Raw genomic sequence first — 18,274 nt, forward strand, 5'->3', positions numbered from 1 at the left:
TATTATCCCCTCTGGGGTATGTAGATTAAACTAGATCTAGGCTTGGGTCCGTTAGTCTGTGGGGTACGCGATAAGCATATAATTCCTCAAGAGCATCGGGTTTCCTCCCTTTCAGTTTCATGTTAAACAGCAGTAATGACTGTTTCAAAAGGCAATCATATGTGTTTGTGGTTTATAATATTTTTTTACTTCCGGTAGGGGTGCCCCCATGAAACGCCACAAGAAGGTACTGTTTATAAATGTTAACACAGCGCTTGTCCAAGAAGCAAAAAACCCTTTGGGAGGGGGGATATTATTAATATTAACTAGCCAAAACCCATGGAACATCCACGGAAGGGAGGATGTGGTGTATGGATAGAGTGTACCATTATGGATGGCATAGGGGATTTGCTTGTCTGAGTAAGAGTTAGGAAGAAAGATGAGAATGAAGAGTGCGTATATGAACAACGTATTTATTGCAATCTACTTAAATGACAACGCTACGATATACTTTTGAAAAATGAATGGATTCGTAATAGGAATCGGCATAGCACCACTCTGGGATTGTCCACTCAGTGGACAGCTTGCTGTCGCCTTCGACTGTCCAATCAGCGGACGGCTTGCTTCGCCCTCGCCCAGCAGACGCCAATACGATGGCGTCGTAAGATGGCGTCGTATCGGCAGTTAATCGGATGCTTTTGGGCCCCAACGTCGGCTAATTCAGATTTTTCGAGTATGCCTGTACGTGATAGATAAAGAGCGCGGTTCATCGATCGTAAATCCATTAGTGCCGTGGGCATCGGGTCACTGGGTGCGGTGTAAAAGGGATAACAAAGTCGAGTCCTTATGCTATTATTATATAGATAGTGTTTTGTAATAACATTAATATTATGCTATTATCATTCGTGTTGTTATAACTTTTGTTATTAGAAGTACCTTTGGAAAAATGCCCTGATTAGCTGTCTTAACATGGATATACACCTTAACATGGATTTGGCCCAAGGCAGAAAACCCGTTGGGGTAGTGGGCAAATGAAGTCGCGACAACCTACATCATGTGACCCTTAGTCCTCCTGCCAAGTTTGGTTGAGATTGGAGAAGTAACGTCCGAATGTATTGCAGTCAGACAGCCAGATAGACACCAAATTGCACATTTTAGTATGATGCTGGAATGATTAGGCTGACTACTGTGGCTTGTCAGTTTCCTCCAATCTATAAAACAGAAGTGGTCGCTGATACTATGAGTTTCCTAGTTCCTGACTGGAAGGAAACACCTTGTGTTCAGCCATGGCAGAACAGTGTATATGAACACGCACCCCCTCCTTTTCCCTGATTTGCATGGATGCAACAGTGTTTAGTTCTCATTTTCATCCAACACCGTCTTTTCTGCAGACAACCCGAGGCTGCTGGCTCACCTCTGCCGACTGAAAATCCGGGGACAGTTGGGCCAACAGCGGATGCATCAATTGCACGCACTAGCTGTTCCACAACGTATCCGCAATTACTTGGATTACTCCGGTGTCTAATGCCACGTTTCTGGTGCCACATCATATTGAGATCTCCCGAATGCTCACGGGTTAACTTGTGGTGTCAATTTTTAATATCGAGCATGTCATGAGTGCATGCTGTTGTTGTTGAAGACCAAAGTGACTATCCCAGTGAAAATTACTCCAGAGATTATTTATTCATTTTTGAGGAGCCAGGCCCAAATGTCAGGTGTGTGTGGTCCTGTTCGCTCTAGAGCTGCCAGCAAGCTCTACAATCTAGAGCGTCATGAAACACAACCTTCATAACAATTTTATTTTGCCTAAAGTCCTGGGATGTATTGCAAATAGCTCTTTTGAGAGCATATGTAGTTAATGGATGATGTGAAATTACTGTATTAGTAATTCCCCTGGAAGTGGAAGTGGAAGAAGGTGTTTTTGAAAGTCTTTTAGTTTTCCACGTAATATATTGGCACACATCGTAAAATATCCTTCTTCCTAAACACATGTTTATATATGTAGGTAGGCCATTGCACCTTTTTTTAGCCGCGTCGCAGACGCTGCTCATAGAGTGCCCTCTGCTGTTGTTGTTGTTCTTCTTCTTCTTGTTCTTCTTGTTCTTGCAGAGAAGACAAAACCTCAAAGCTCCACCCATTCTGGGAACCATAGCTCCACCCATTCTGGGAGAGCCTTCATATAAACAAATATCCACCATTTTATTAACTCACATAGCTTTGAGGCCTGTTTTGTAGGCCCGTGGTGTCTTCCTCTCTCACACAGTTTTATTTCAAATCAAATTCGATGTATCATTTCATTTTTCACAGTCGCTAACATAGTTTTAGACTCGGTTGAAAAAAAAGGGAAGAAAATCCGATGAAAGTTGCCCTTTATAGAACGAAATGAATTCTCAAAGGCCTGTAACTTCAAGTCCATTGAGATATATATTTTTTAAATCGCGGCATGGTCAGTCATACACCGCCCGAAATAACAGACGGGAAAATGCCGAGATATATTAAAAATTCGTCCATTTGATGACAATCGTCACGATGAAATATTTAATTTATACGTCGTCACAATAATGTGGAGAGAGGAGCATAGCTTCGTTCACGTGTCGCCACACACGGGAAATTGCCGAGATATATATTTTTTTAAATCGCGGCATGGTCAGTCATACACCGCCTGAAATAACAGACGGGAAAATGCCGAGATATATTAAAAATTCGTCGCCACACACGGGAAATTGCCGAGATATATTTTCACTTTGCACAAAAATAACATCAAGTCATCGAATCAATAGGAATGTCCTGTGCCTATAACATCGACGTTATAGGCACAGCTGCATCTAGGCATTGTGTAACATCGACGCGGCTTTTGTTTTAATTAAAACTTTTTGTACTTGTTTCTTTACAGGAGTGAGGCTTATGGAAGAGCGAGGTAGAACTGACAGTGGACCAAACATCAAGGGAATTAATGAACAGGAAATGTAAAAAGGAGGAAACGCCGATATCAGCAAGTAAGATGGTTCGGTTAGGAAAGGTTAATGGGGGTAATAAAGATCATGGGTCAGTATGGGAGATGGCAAGAGATGGGGCTGCACTGCTTGCTTGAAAGAATACACTTATATAACAATAAACCAAAATGGAGGACATTTTACACAATAGCGGATTTAAGAAACGGCCACAAAACGTCTATATGCACGTCACATGGTCATCATCTTCAAATCCTGATAACCATATGAGCCTGAAGGTACAACCAACCACGTGTTGCCCCATATTTGAGTCAATCAATATGATAAAATAGCCTGATAAAGCCTTATAAAGACCCAATCGTCTAACTACCAAAACCAAGACTATTTCTTGCGGCTGACTGTGATGCAGCCTTACCTGCATGCAAGTCCTGCCCTTTGGCTGACTGGTGCAGTATTTCAGGATGGGAAGTAAGTTCATAAGGTAGAACACAGAGATCAAAATGACGTTCGGTCTCACCATCTGCTTATTGTAGTCACGTGATGGCCCCTCCTAACGAATGATGCCCGCACAAGTCCCGGATGAAGACCACCAAGTGGTCGAAACGTCGGGCCTCTACCTTGCCTGTTTAGCAGGTAATAGTGCAATACAAACCGGTGTAACGATTTTGAACAAAAGAGCGTGTCTCGCCTCGCATGCAATTGGATTTAAAAAAAAAAAAAAACACCTTTAGAGGCCATTTTTCCCCGCAAGCGGGGGTTGGCCTTTTTCGGGGACCGTGGTTGTTGTTGTTTTTTGGTCCCCTTTTTGAAGCAATGTTTTACGGCCGGATGCCCTTCCTGCCGCCAACCCTTTTTGTCGCCTTTTTTTTTTTTTACGACAAACAGGGAATTACCAGTGAACTGGTACTGAACTGGCAATTGGATAATTCTCTCAAATCTCAATATCCGAAAAAGGACCGCATGTTTTGCTTCTTTAGAGGACGATGGACTCATGAAGCGAGAGTGTCTTCAATAAAACGTTTGTAGATGCACAATCACAATCCTGGAGTTGTTTTTGCTGCACAGTGTATTTTAAAAACGTTCTTATCATCACTTGATCCTTATTCATGAATAAAGGAAACCATTTTGTTAAATCTTCCTGAGATGAGCGGCCTCACAAAATGTGAAAATACACTGCTGAATCTATCTATCTCTCTCTCTCTCTCCCTCCATCTCTATCTTTATCTCTCCTTACTCAACAGAGAATTATTGCCACATTCTTGTGAGGTTTGGCCGTTGAAAGATTTTGGCCCGAGTCTTTTACAAACCTGCTGGTCAGGCCTGACCTTCGACAAAGTGATTCTGGCAGGAATTGCTCATTTGTTCCAGAATTCTGGTGATAACTCGCAAAGGACACTGCGATCAGATCGATGTCCACCGACGACCAATGCTGTCTTCAGCTTAACATCGTTATGATGGACGGTACACATATCAATAAATGGATCGCCCTTCATGTGAAACACCAGTGTGCGGCAGTTTATAGTTTGGTCGACATTCAAACCCAGGTGCTGGATAGGTGAAAGTCGAGTGAAAATCCCTCTCAGTTGTCTTGCTAGCCCTTTGGTTGGAACTAACTACATCTTAGCAAGCCCACAGCCTTGTCTTTACAAAATAGAAGGAGACTTTGAGGAATAAGGGACATGAGGAAGAATGAAAGGAAGGAGAGGACACCGGGAGAACAAGATGGATGCAGCTGCCAAATCCCAATGACGAAGCACAAGGAAAAACTAGAAACCCGAAGGAGGTGGGCTTGTGGAGGGTTGATAGGGGGAGAAAAGATAACGGTTGTGGATGGGGAATGCCCTGAAATGGTGTGAACAGCTGACTTGAAGCTCAGGAGGAATAATGACATCGAAGAGGCTGAGGAAGTTGGTTCTACGGGTGGGGAAAAGAGGAACGAATGAGTGGAGGTGAGCAGTGATCCCGGATTTTTGGAGTTTCACCAGAAGGGGCTACCACCCTGCAGAAACCGGGGTGGGGAGGGGGCACAGAAAGAGTGAAGGCTGCAAGACCAGAATGGAGGGAGGTGATTGACGCCCAGCGACTTGTCTGAGATGTGAAAGTGATAGGTCGAGAGACACAGTTTTATCGTGGGAGATTACATTGATTTTTGAGACCTTCGTTTTCATGGTGTCAAGCTAAGAAAGGTGCGAGGTAGGCGAACCAGCCTGAAGGGGGAGATTAGTACTCCATCAAGCTGTGGATGAAGGTCTTGTGGGTGATTGGAGTTCAGGTGTAGTATCAAGAAAAGACCGCACGATGGAGGATGCCCAGTTGGCGACTGGCTTTGGAGGCCTCCTTAATTATGTGGTTTGTCCAAGAAAGATCATGGCTGATCGTGAGACTCAAATGTTTGAGTGACTGAACTTCTTCAAGAGGATTGTTAAGGAAGTCGATTGGATGGAGACAGAGTTGGAGTGTGAGATTCCTTTGGATATAATGACATATTCGAAGTGTTTAACCAGCTTGTGGTCATATCAATATCTGCAGAGAAGGAAAAGGCTTCTGCCTGCTTATTTATCTGAATGACAATGGATATTATGACAGAGGGTGAAGTCATCAGCAAAGAGATTAAGAGGAGGAGTGGCCGAGGATTTTCCAGGAGAGTCCTTGTGGCACTGCAGCCTTGACAGGGAGAGGAGATGAGAGTACTCCGTTGAGATCAGCATGTTGGCTACTAGAGTAGAGGAGGTCGATAACCCAAGCATGGAGATGGTCTTGGATGCCATAGGCAGAGAGTTTGTTGGTAAGACCATACAGTTTTGAAAGCACGAGATATGTTTGGAGAGGCGGCCCTGACCTCATCTCAGCCTTGATCATTTTGACCACAAAAACCTTCAAAGAAGGTTTGCATTCTACACATTCATTGTGCACCTTTGAACTTGTCAGGGTTTTATATATTTTTATGCTTTCGGCGACTTATTGTGTTTTCAGGTTGTCCGTCCGGCTGTCCATCCATCCGTTCGTCTGTCCGTCTGTGATAGGTTTTCGTTACTGCGATAACTTGAGAACAGCTAAAGGGATCTTAGTCAAAGTTGGTGCAGGTATGTATAATTAGGTAAAGATGAACTGATTGGATTTTGGGGTCACGAGGTCAAAGGCCAAAGTGGGTCAGCGGTCATGTTAGGTAAAAATCGTGTTACCGCGATAACTTGTGAACCAGTGATGCGATTCTGACCAAATTTGGTACACTTATGTAGAATGATGTAAAGATGAACTGCTTGGATTTTGGGGTCACGAGGTCAAAGGCCAAAGGTCAGCGGTCATGTTAGGTAAAAATCGTGTTACCGCGATAACTTGTGAACCAGTGATGAGATTCTGACCAAATTTGGTACACTTATGTATAATGATGTAAATATTAACTGAATAGATTTTGGGGTCAAGAGGTCAAAGGTCAAAGTCTGTAATAGGTCTATAACTTGAGAATGGCTGAAGTGATTCAATTCAAACTTAGTACAAGTATGTATAATGATGTAAAGATTAACTTATTAGACTTTGTGGCCACAGGCTGCGTCAACCCACCTAGTGTTATTCAATGGCACGACAGGGGCTCAAACTCAAGACCCTAAGATCTTAAGCTCGCCACCTTAACTGTTAAACCAACATCAAGCTTGGGGTTATAAACATCAACATAGACGACATGTTGACGTTTTACAACACCCACAACCCGGGACCACGACAACAACTCAAAATCAATATTTCTAGATACCTGGGACAGCACAACCTGAACACAACCATTCCCTTGATTTACTCCTTATATATCCCACTAACCCTAACGACTCACTCACTCGGCCATTTCCTCCGACACTGACGTCCTCCTTTCTCCTCTCGTCCTCCCTTCTCTTCTTTTTCTCAAATTTTCACTCGATTCCCCACCACCTGCTGCTCCCCCACCAACAAAGCCACATTATACATGGAAACAAAAATCAATCTGTGCTAAAATTGCCTGACGAAGCCTAATATAGACACAATCTACTAACAGTAACAGTATCAAAAGCAAGACTATTTTTGTATGGAAAACACGAGATATGTTTACAGAGGTGGAGCTGTACACTCCCGTGCGTACGTCATAAATAGATGGCTGACCCGACGATGCAGTGCAAAATATGCCGATGCGGACAGGGTTGAAAGCCGTGTCGACCAGACGAGGGCGGTACAACACAAACGTTGCAACACAACCCTCCTGGTCCAAGCTTGCACCATCCTCTCCTTTAATAAGTCATCAGATACTTGTACAGAGGGTTTAATTCCCAGAGGCGCCATAAATACGAAATCTGCTCTATTACTATTAGGTAGACATATCATTTCTGAGGGATAGTCATAGGCAATGGCGGATTATGATGGGGGCAAATGGGTTTACATACCTGGGATGCAGGCACTTGTGTGTGGTAAAAAAAACCAAAAAAAAACCTGGGTATACGCACTTCAAAGATGCTAATTAAGAAATCTCAAAAGCGTATTTACCACAAGAGATGGCTTTTGATGGATTTGGAAGGTTTTCTCAGCTTATCGGTAAGAATCTTCTGTTTCGTGGGGCAGATATGTGAAATGATTGTGGGTTTGGTGGTAAAAGCACCAAAATTGGCATATATGATGCCAAGATGGTACTAATTAACTTGAGATATGGTACCAAGCTGGATTTTTTCCGAGAAGCCCATAAATTTTAGCTCTTTCACGAGCCTCGATTCAGTATAAAAAAAAAGTGCGAAAATTCAAAATGGCCGCCGCCGCAATTGAAAATGTCTATTAATTGCCGTATCTTTGTGAATAGTTAACATATAAACTTAAATAAAGTATCCTTTTGTATGTTTCCAGACATGCTGAATCCAATGGAACCATCATTTGGTTGAAAAAATGCATATATATCATGGGACGAGCACTTTCGCACTCGCATGAATCTTTCTCACTCTCCTACAGGAGGAATGTATATCATCACCTCGTTGGATCATCATCTTCATACTATGCATTGTGACGAACTGCAGGATCATGCAATAATTAAGGGAAAGAAAAAGGAATTATTGTTTCTTGTTGGAATAATTTGTATTTCTTCTCTTCGTCGGTGAGTGAACGGGAATTATGTCGACACGGAAAAAATGCAAACTTGTTCACGGCGAGACACTGAGATCAACTGTAGACACATTTCAACCGATAGACTGGAGTATGTGTGCCTTATGCCAAGAACACTCGGATAAACCACTGCAATGTCCAGCGAAATCAAAACGCACAGACGTTGGTGTTGGATATGATACTCTGGGTGAAAACTTGAGCGAATTTCTTGAAGTGGGCAACCAACCATTACCGATTGACATACGTAGGCTTGATGAAGGGGATGGTATTGGAAGCACACTGGAACGTAATCATGCCCAATGGCACAAATCATGCCGATTGAAGTGCTGTGCCAGTCGCCTCGCCAGAGTTCAGCTAGCTTCACAACCTACTACATGTACATCTGACGATACCCTAGGAGGACCTTACATGTTACGGCAGGCTGAACGTACAGATCCTCTCGAAGATTTCAAGTGTTTCTTCTGTGATGAAGCTGGAACGGAGGCGATACCTCTGCATGAAGCAATGACACCACGACTCACACAGAGGGTTAGGCAATGTGCATTGAAACTGCAGGATCAAAAGTTAATTGCACAAATCAGTTCTCGTGACCTTGTGGCCCAGGAAGCGAAGTACCATGCCAATTGTCTTGTCAAGTTGTACAATGCCAGCAGCAGGAAGACAGAGCAGGGAGAAAAAGAGAACGTTGACCGAGTGTCTCATGGTATAGCATTGGTGGAACTTATGGGATACATAGAAGAGACGAAATTGAGCGACAAGGCTATTGCACCTGTTTTCAAACTGGTGGATCTTCTACAGTTATACACCGACCGACTGGCAGAACTGGGAGTTGCAATAAGTGGACGTATACACTCCACTGATTTTAAAAATCGAATACTCGCAAACATGCCAGGGCTTCGTGCATACAAACAAGGCCGGGACGTCATGCTCAGTTTTGATGATGATCAGTTTCGAATGTCTCGAGAACTACTGCACATCATGTGGAGATGCCCATCAGTTGATGTCGTCATATTGGATGGTGCTGCAATCATCAACATGCTGAAGCCCATCGGCATCAAAACATTCCAAGAATATGCCACACAGGTGTTTCTCCCTTACGTCAAAGCGCAGCTGCGAAACGTGAGCAGACTCGACATCATTTGGGATGTGTACCTGGAAGACAGTTTGAAATCCACTGCGAGAGAGAACCGTGGAAAAGGTGTTCGGCGGCGTGTTGCGCCATGCAACAGGATTCCCGGAAATTGGCAGGAGTTCTTGAGATTGGCAGACAACAAGACAGAGGTATTCGACTTCTTGGCACACCAGGTAAGACTCCAACCAGTATTGCATGATTGTTTTTCGCAAACCATATACACGTATCATCGAGTATACACTTCAAAATATGTGGATGATAACGACCGAGTGTAATTCCGACATCACTTTATATGCAATATCCGTCATGACATACAGTTTAATCAGGCTTGTTTTATTGGCCATCTTAGGTTGTAGAACATCTGACGTCGGAGAAGGACGTCTCCACCACATGCGGTGAGAATGTGCTCTGCACAAGAGTTCACCAGGACACTACATCCCTAGCACCATGTACCCACGAAGAGGCGGACACGCGAATGCTACTTCATGCAGTCGATGCCATAAACAGAGGGTATCGCAGAATCGTGCTACGGACTGTGGACACCGACGTGCTCGTCCTGGCCGTCTCAACTGTGGCACTGCTTGAACACACAGAAATGTGGGTCGCTTTTGGCACTGGGAACCATTTCAGGTACATTCCTACTCACGATATCGCCTCACAGCTTGGAAGTAGAAAGGCACGTGCACTTCCTATGCTTCACGCCTTCACAGCCTGTGATACAGTATCATCGTTTGCTGGCAGGGGGAAAAAGACCGCATTTGCCATTTGGAAGTCTTTCGACGAAGTGACGCCGGTATTCTCTACTTTGTCGATGGATCCATCAAAGTTCAATGACGACTGCATGTCTGTTCTGGAGACGTATGTTGTTCTACTGTATGACCGCACATGCACAGAAACTACTGTCGACTCAGCCAGGAAGCACATCTTCACTACCAAAGCTAGGCCCATCGAATCTATACCGCCCACAGGAGCAGCACTGTTACAGCATACAAAACGGGCGATATACCAGGGTGGACATGTATGGGGACAGGCCCTTGTGCGTTCCCCAGTAGTTCCATCTCCAGAGGCATGCGGTTGGCAAAAGAGTGCCATGCAGGGCTGGCAACCGGTGTGGACAACACTACCAGAAGCTGTGGCGTCTTGTTCAGAGTTGCTGCGATGTGGATGTCAGAAAGGTTGTAGGGGACTATGCAAATGTGTCAGGGCTGCTCTTAAGTGTACATCACTCTGCCGTTGCAGTGGCAATTGTGATCACAATGAGGGCAACTAAAAGTTGTTACATTATGACATGTACATCGTCATGAACATTCACACTGGAGAGAGGCTACTAGTATATCACATAATGTTCGCAATGTAGCAACTGATTATGCACTTCTACACACCATGCCCCATACTAGTGTGTCATAATCTAGACGCATAAATGAAGTGCTGAAATATTCCGACTTATGAAAATAGTATCATGATTTTTGCCAAACCCACTGCTCTGTGAATGCATAAGTCACGCCAATGTACGGTATAATTGTTGGTATGCAATGTGTACTGGTGTCATGGGTGTATAAATGTATAGGGCCTACTGATAGTATGCAATGTATAAAGGTTATTCTACACATTATAATTGGAGATGTATAAAATGTTTCACTTTGTTCAAAATATGATTTTGTTTTGCACAAGTATAGCTAGCTGCTCAGTCTACTTTTCTCATCTGATAACCGGTCGCTTTTGGGAATTCGGACGCTCGTAATCATAACATTTAACAACAACTGAAGGTGGTTCACTATGCATTTGTATTGTTTTAATTGATGGTGCCATTATGCCTGAAATATATTAATAAATAAACTTGATCTATGTTTTATGACAAAATTACTTGGTATTATATGATGTGGGTGGTAGATATCAACAATTCGAATGGCGGCTATTTTGAATTTTAGCATAGAGTTCACCACTATGTTGATATATATGCATTTTTTCAACCAAATGATGGTTCCATTGGATTCTGCATGTCTGAAAACATACAAAAGGATACTTTATTTAAGTTTATATGTTAACTATTCACAAAGATACAGCAATTAATAGATATTTTCAATTCCGGCGGCGGCCATTTTGAATTTTCGCACTTTACGGGCTTCTCCGAAAAAATCCAGCTTGGTACCATATCTCAAGTTAATTAGTACCATCTTGGCAACATATATGCCAATTTTGATGCTTTTACCACCAAACCCACAATCCTGGTGGCTTTTTACACATATCCGCCCCACTAGTAATAATGCTGATAAAATAATTGATATACTGTGATTTCAAAATATAAATGTACAAAATTAAGTTTAGAAATCATAGGACTATAATTAATGTTATATTAAAACATATAAGATTTTAAAAAAAAATAGATCTGAGGAGAATAAGTGAGCGAAGAGGAAGAAAAGTTTTTCTCGATTGTTCCGTGATAATGCTGATGCTAATTGATACATTTTGATATGAAAATTCATGTCTACAAAATTATGTTTATAAATTATGACTTATGTTGTAACTTTGTAAGTTCATAACTTACAAGATAAAAAATAGATCGAAGGAGAAGGTGCGATCAAGGAGGAAGAAGAGGAAGTTCATGAGCGTCAGGAACAAAAAAAAAGCGGTTTAATTGCGAGTTCTCGTTTGGATGTTTTTTTTTAGAACACAGATGGTTCATGATTGTATTTCAGTCTAATATTATTTATATATGTGCGGGTAATCAATTAAATGGGGAAAATAAAAAAAACGTATTTTATTAATACAACTCCAACTCTAAATCTAAATAAGCCAAAGAGACGAGAGATTCTGTACTCAACCTCAGACAACCTGTGATCCGAGGGTGGCACTCATGTTCAGACCGGTCTGAAAATATCCTTTGCCCCCAGCCCTGGCAAGGTTTAATCAGGCAGTGGTCGTAGGTAGGCCATGATCATTGGAACTGCCACCTAAAACAGCAAAATATTTATAGAATAACGAGCAGGAGTACCCGGCTTTGCCGGGCGGTGGGGGGGAGTGGAAGGCGGCTCATCACCTTTTCGTTGAATATACACTGGTGAATGAGGCGTTCATCACGTTTCTGAGTTAAGTGTGATGCCGATCAGGAAGAAGAAGAAGAAGCCGTACGACGAACTTCGTACACTCCCGGAATTGTTTGATTTGTTTGTGTTCAAATGTCTGCTCATTGTTTTGTATTTATTCATGCGAATGTGTACTTGTATATAACTGTCATTAATTAAAAAGGCTTCGGCACTATAGAGCGATATTTTTTTTTTTTTTTAATCCCAAAAAAGAACTTTTTTTTTTCAATTTTTTGTTTTGTTTGTTTTGCCTAAAACACTCCCAGGCACTCACTGATGAACCTCTGAAAGTTTGACGAAGATCCGTTCAGCCATCTCTGAGAAAAAGGCCGAGACACACACACACACACACACACACACACACACACACCAACAGCTCTCTTATATAGTAGAACAGATGGGCATGTGTTACACTCGTGGGGTGGATTGTTTAATGATGGTACACTTATGGGGCTGGGCTTGCAATGACGAGAAGCTGTGATCGTTGAGGTGTATATTATGTGAAATTCCGGGCAGACTGTGAAACCAGATTTGCTCTTTTCTTTCTTCCTCCCCTTTCGACTTTATTTTTATTATTTTGTTAAAAAACAAACAAAGATCTTCCTTATCGACCTTCTCCATCCCACCGGAGCTCTACATAATTGAATAGAGAAAGAACCTCTTGGAAAAAGAAAGAGGAGGAAGAAGAGTGCGCGTGCGCCTGGTCGGTGGAGAAAGGCGAAAAACGAATGCAGCACGTGCGGTCCAAGTTTTGGCCTGTGTAAGCTTTTTGAGGATTTGATTAATCTCTCCGAGGACTGCCTACTGGAGGGACATTCGGTGCAGGAGAGATTGTGGTGGAGGAGGTTTTTCTCGGTGCACGTGGGATCGTGAGGAAAAGTAGGAGAGGGAGCCGAAGCGTTTTCTCCTCATCAAGTACCATCTGAGCCAACCGGAGGCAACGTGCGGCTTCATGGTTTTGCAGAAACTGCTCTGGGCAAGTCGTTCATGGAGTTTGAGGACACCCACTGAGAAAGAGAAGAATGGAGGGGAGGCGCCATCCTCGGGACACGTGGCTGAGGCGAGGCAGCCAGGACGCCACCTGAAACAGGCCTGAATTTCCTTCCTCCTCACCCGGTTTTATTTTACCTTTTATTTTCTTTATCCTGGCGAATATTTCTTTGATATTTTGCTATACCTCCCTCCCCTTTGTATTTAGATAGGGATACCAGGTGGGTTGTTTAATTGTCTTGTCTGTTTTGTCTTGGCGCCTGTCTGTCTTTTAATTACTTGTCTTTGCCACTGCATATCAGCGGGATTTATTACCTTCGCAAAAGCGGAAGGTTATGTTTTGATCGCTGTGTATTTATTTGTATGTCTGTGTGTGTGTATGTTAATCGCATAACTCAAAAAGTATTCAACCGAATTGCATGAAATTTGGTGGGATGATTGGTTATTATACGGGACACATTTGATTAGATTTTGGGAAACAGATTTGCTCAAATTCTGACTATTTTTAACTCGATCGTATTTCACTCAAAGTTATGAGCGACTGAAGAAGAAGATGTCCATCCAGGACGTCATCACTATAACGCGATCTCCCGCGATCATTTCAACCTCAAAAAAAATTATAATTGCAGATTTGACAATAGATGAGGCATATTAACAAACGAATGAAACAGATTTGCTCAAATTCTGACTATTTTTAACTCGATCGTATTTCACTCAAAGTTATGCGCGACTGAAGAAGAAGATGTCCATCCAGGACGTCATCACTATAACGCGATCTCCCGCGATCATTTCAACCTCAAAAAAAATTATAATTGCAGATTTGTCAAGAGATGAGGCATATTAACAAACGAATGAAACAGATTTGCTCAAATTCTGACTATTTTTAACTCGATCGTATTTCACTCAAAGTTATGATTTGTATGTCTGTGTGTGTGTGTGTGTGTGTGTGTGTATGTTATTCGCATAACTCAAAAAGTATTCAACCGAATTGCATGAAATTTGGTGGGATGATTGGTTATTATACGGGACACATTTGATTAGATTTTGGGAGCAATCGGGTCAAAGGTCAAGGTCAAGGGCAAGTACAGAACAGTAGCTGCGGCGAAGGTATGCGCTCTACCGAGTGCCCGTTCTAGTTTTCCTTATGATTTGTCTATTGCTTGGTGATATACCCTGTGTTTTTTCTTGATTTTGAGTGAAGCATTTGCATTTACTCCCCTGTTTTGAATTTGCATTGCATTTCTGGATTGGCATACTGTGTGTTGAAGAGTGGGGGTGTAAAATTGCATCAGCATTTGGATGGTACCTTCGCTCGGTCACTTCTGACTGCTCATACAGGGTGACCCGCCCACGGGGAACGTATTGGCCTCCCGAGCACGTCGATTAGGATCTCCGGAGCAATAGGAAGTACCCCGAGCCCTTCACGCAGGGGCCAGGTCGTAACAAGTGGTCTCAGGAGTGGGATCCTAGCCCAAATTAGGAAATGAGTGTCGGAATGGCAAATGCCGAGGTGGTAGTGTCTGTAAAAGTGTTACGTGTTCCTCCCCGACCTCCTGGTCTCGGTATACCTCCGAACCCCGGGAGGAGCCACGGCAGAAAAATATGTTGTTCCGTGTCGAAATCAATATGGAAACCACACCAAGAGTTATCCACAACCAAAGAAAATATGAAAGTGTACACAGGAATCACGATACAACAATGCTAGCAATCAACCATACAATCAATATCTTAAGATGGTACCATCTTCTCTAGTAACCTAACTCAAACTCACGGCACTCCCAGGGAATGGAACAGAGCACTTTTCAATATCTCTATAACACAATGGTGCTCCCGGCGAAGAGGCGATGAGGCGATGAGACGAGTAAGGAGGTGTAGGCAAGGCGGGGACCGTCACGTGGTCCCAACCAACAGCAAATTAGCGGTGGAAAGAGGAATCCCAAAGACGCGATCCAAACGTGCACAGTACCGTTCAACCGGCGAACCCCACCGTCTTCTTCAAACGCCGCTATCGCGCACACACATCCTCGGCAAACCACCGGAGGGCGAGACCAGCGGACGCGGCAAAACCTTGTTCCGCGAACGCCGCGCGAGGTTCCCAAAATGGCGGACGGCTCTTACTCGAGCCGCAGCCTCTAGGCGAGGATTCTCCAGAATCTCACGCCTGTACCTGGCTTCGCAGGCTTTTTCACTACTCCAGCGATAACACCAATCGCACGAGATTCCTTTCAAGGACTCAAAGTTCACTCGCGATGTACGCTCAACCACGCTAGGTGCGGAGCTTCTACAAACGCGTCTTTCCACTTCTTCCTCTTCCCCTCTTCCTCTTCTCCATCATCGTCTTCCGGTGCTCGATCCTGTTTCCTGTCTCATTTTTCCATGAGCGCTTTTAACCTTTTAACCACAATAACCATTTCCCTTAACAACAACAACCATAATCGCCGTTTCCTTCAAACCCTCATAATAATAATAATAATAATACATAGAACCAGAAGGGTTTCAAGTTGATGAAGACCACAACAGCAGAATGGACGAATCCGTAACACTTCCCCCCCTCAAGAAAGAAAGTTTGAACACAGCGAAAACTTTCTTTGCAGGCAAACTCTTTAAACCAACAAGAGTAAACTCACAACCCAAATCATCAATTCCCGTGAGCAACAATACTCAATATTCCCCAAATCTAAAGCAACAAAACTTCGGACAACCCACAGAGATTTCCAAAGTCAATTCACTCTGGACAAAGCGTCAGCAACGACATTGTCCCTGCCCTTTACATGTTCAATTTCCCAGTTAGACTCCTGCAAAGCCAAAGCCAAACTCCATCTCATCACCCTCTGATTTTCTTTTTTACTTTTAGTTTCTTTTGAATGAAGGTTAAAGGGTAGTGATCAAAATCCAAAGTCAAGCAAATCTACAGCACTTTTCCCCAGGAGGCGGAGCTGAAAGCCAGGTTCCATGGTGGTTGGGTGGTGAGGCCTGGAAGTATTCACTACATGGACGCCTTTAGGAACGTGAAGTTCACGGTTAATCCGTGTCGGGAAGTTCACTACATGGACGCCTTTAGGAATGTGGCGTTCACAGTTAATCCGTGGAGGAATTTTTGCTCGGCTGCTCCGCCGTATTCAGTGCTTCAACTCTTTCTAACTTTCGTAGTAATCACGGTTGGACCACTTGTCACTGCAGTCACGTAAATAGCGGTCTCCTTCTCGGCCACCACCCTGATAATCCTTCCTTCAGGAGCTGCCGTAACTCTGGGAGCCTCCATAAGAGTATTGATTGCGGCCACCACCAAAACGACCACTCCGGTGTCCTCCTCTGTAGCCCCCTCGACACCTATGTAATCCCTTCCCTACAGTTATGGTCCAAACCTCCAATTCCTTGCTATTCAGATCCTTTTCTGCATCTCTGGCGTCCTTTGAGTTTTCAAACGTGACAAAGCCAAACCCTCTTGACTTTTGTGTCTCCCTGTCTTTTATCAGCAGCACTTCCAAAAGCGGTCCATATTTGCTGAAGGCAGACTCCAGAACGTCTTCCTTTGTTTTGAAGTTCAGTCCCCCTACAAAGAGCTTGCCAATATTGTCTCCATCCCTGACTTGCGTGTGCTGACACTTAGTTTCAGGGTACTTCCTCTTCTCTTCATGGCGCTTCCTACTAGGCTTTTCAACAAACATCGGGTTACCAGAAACTTGACCACCGGCCAAATCATTCCCGATAAGAAAAGATACTCCCTCTATAGGAAGAGTGGCTTGTAAACCTACGGTGATGGGTCCTGACACCAAATCAGACTCCAAATGGATGACATGAAGTGGAGCTCTAACACAGCCACCAATCCCCTGTAAACGGACACTATCACCAGTTGCCGTCTCCTCTGACAATGGCAAAATGCCTTCAAGCATTAAAGATTGATGTGCTCCTGTGTCCCTCAATAACCTAACAGGTCTCTGGGTAGTCTAGTCTCCATCCAGTGACACAAACCCCTCTGAAATAAATGGTTGGTAACCCTTTTGAGGGCAATTTATCACATTTGCCATTGCATTCGGAGTTGTACTAGTCGAACTCCGCTCCTGATTTTCCTTTCCCAGAGCATAACAGTGGGACATCAAGTGTCCAGGTTTATGGCAAAAGGCGCAAGTAGGCCCGGAGGAGAACCTCGTGGTCTGCCTCGAGCCGCCCGGAGGATACGTCTGCTTTGGAACTGTTGTCTTCTGATTTCTAGAAGTCGTGGTATCAGAGTGGTCCTCATAGTCATCTCGAGGCTGCCCCCATGAATTTTCGTTCTCCGCCCCTGATGTACCATAACTCCCCTGGCTAAGTCTAGGCGAGAAGGTAGGTTTGTGGAACCCCATCCTGTGTGTTAAGGCATAGTCATCTGCCATGGTTGCTGCCTCATACAGCTTTGGTACTTTCCTTTCCTCCAGATGTACTTTAATGTCCTCGTGGACACACTGTTGGAATTCCTCCACCAGGATCAATTGTCGCAATAGTTCGAAGTCTTTCCCAACCCCTTTTGAATCACACCACCTCTCAAACATGGTTTCCTACATTCTGGCAAACTCCACATGGGTCTCACTCTCCCTCTTCCTGGCATTCCGGAATTTTTGCCGGTAAGCTTCAGGGACCAATTCATAGGCTTTGAGAATGTTTTTTTTCACTATCTCATAATCTGCACATTGGTCAATCGGTAAAGCCGAATAAATATCTTGAGCTTTACCCAACAAAACACTTTGCACTAACATGGTCCAGGACTCCACAGGCCATTTTAGCAGTTGAGCCACTTTCTCAAAGTGTGAAAAAAAATTGGCTACCTCCTTTTCATTGAAGGGTGGAATCAGCCTCACATGTCTGCCAACATCCCAGGTTTTCTGACTAGGTGTCGAACCAGTCGGCATGGATGGTACCTCTCCCCGTTCTTTCATTAAATCCAGCTCCTTGAGTTTAATTTCCTGCTGAAGCGCCATTTCACGTTGCTTTAACTCCCTTTCGGCTTTTCTCTCCTCTGCTTCGAGTTCCCTTGCAGCTCTCCTTTCCTCTGCTTT

At 43.7% G+C, this 18,274-nt stretch overlaps 3 protein-coding genes across 5 annotated transcripts in view; all 3 read left to right on the top strand.

Annotated features, from left to right (window-relative positions):
- LOC137426715 (uncharacterized) overlaps nucleotides 1–4,067 on the top strand; it is a 49,879-nt gene extending 45,812 nt beyond the window's left edge. For 2 of the 3 annotated variants that reach the window (XM_068115519.2, XM_068115520.2), the window contains exon 10: nucleotides 1,371–4,067. In XM_068115519.2, the coding sequence (XP_067971620.2) occupies nucleotides 1,371–1,504 (134 nt within the window). In that variant the 3' untranslated portion in view covers nucleotides 1,505–4,067. The remainder of the gene's footprint in view (nucleotides 1–1,370) is intronic. The other variant, XR_013623623.1, reaches the window with a different exon arrangement.
- DTD1 (D-aminoacyl-tRNA deacylase 1) overlaps nucleotides 1–18,274 on the top strand; it is a 903,613-nt gene that overhangs the window by 472,130 nt on the left and 413,209 nt on the right. The window lies entirely within an intron of this gene.
- Nucleotides 1–18,274, top strand: part of BTBD7 (BTB domain containing 7) — a 643,025-nt gene that overhangs the window by 272,015 nt on the left and 352,736 nt on the right. The gene's annotated exons all lie outside the window — the stretch shown is intronic.

The sequence above is a fragment of the Myxine glutinosa genome, chromosome 5, assembly GCF_964187855.1.
Source record: "Myxine glutinosa chromosome 5, kmMyxGlut1.1, whole genome shotgun sequence".
Lineage (NCBI taxonomy): Eukaryota > Metazoa > Chordata > Myxini > Myxiniformes > Myxinidae > Myxine > Myxine glutinosa.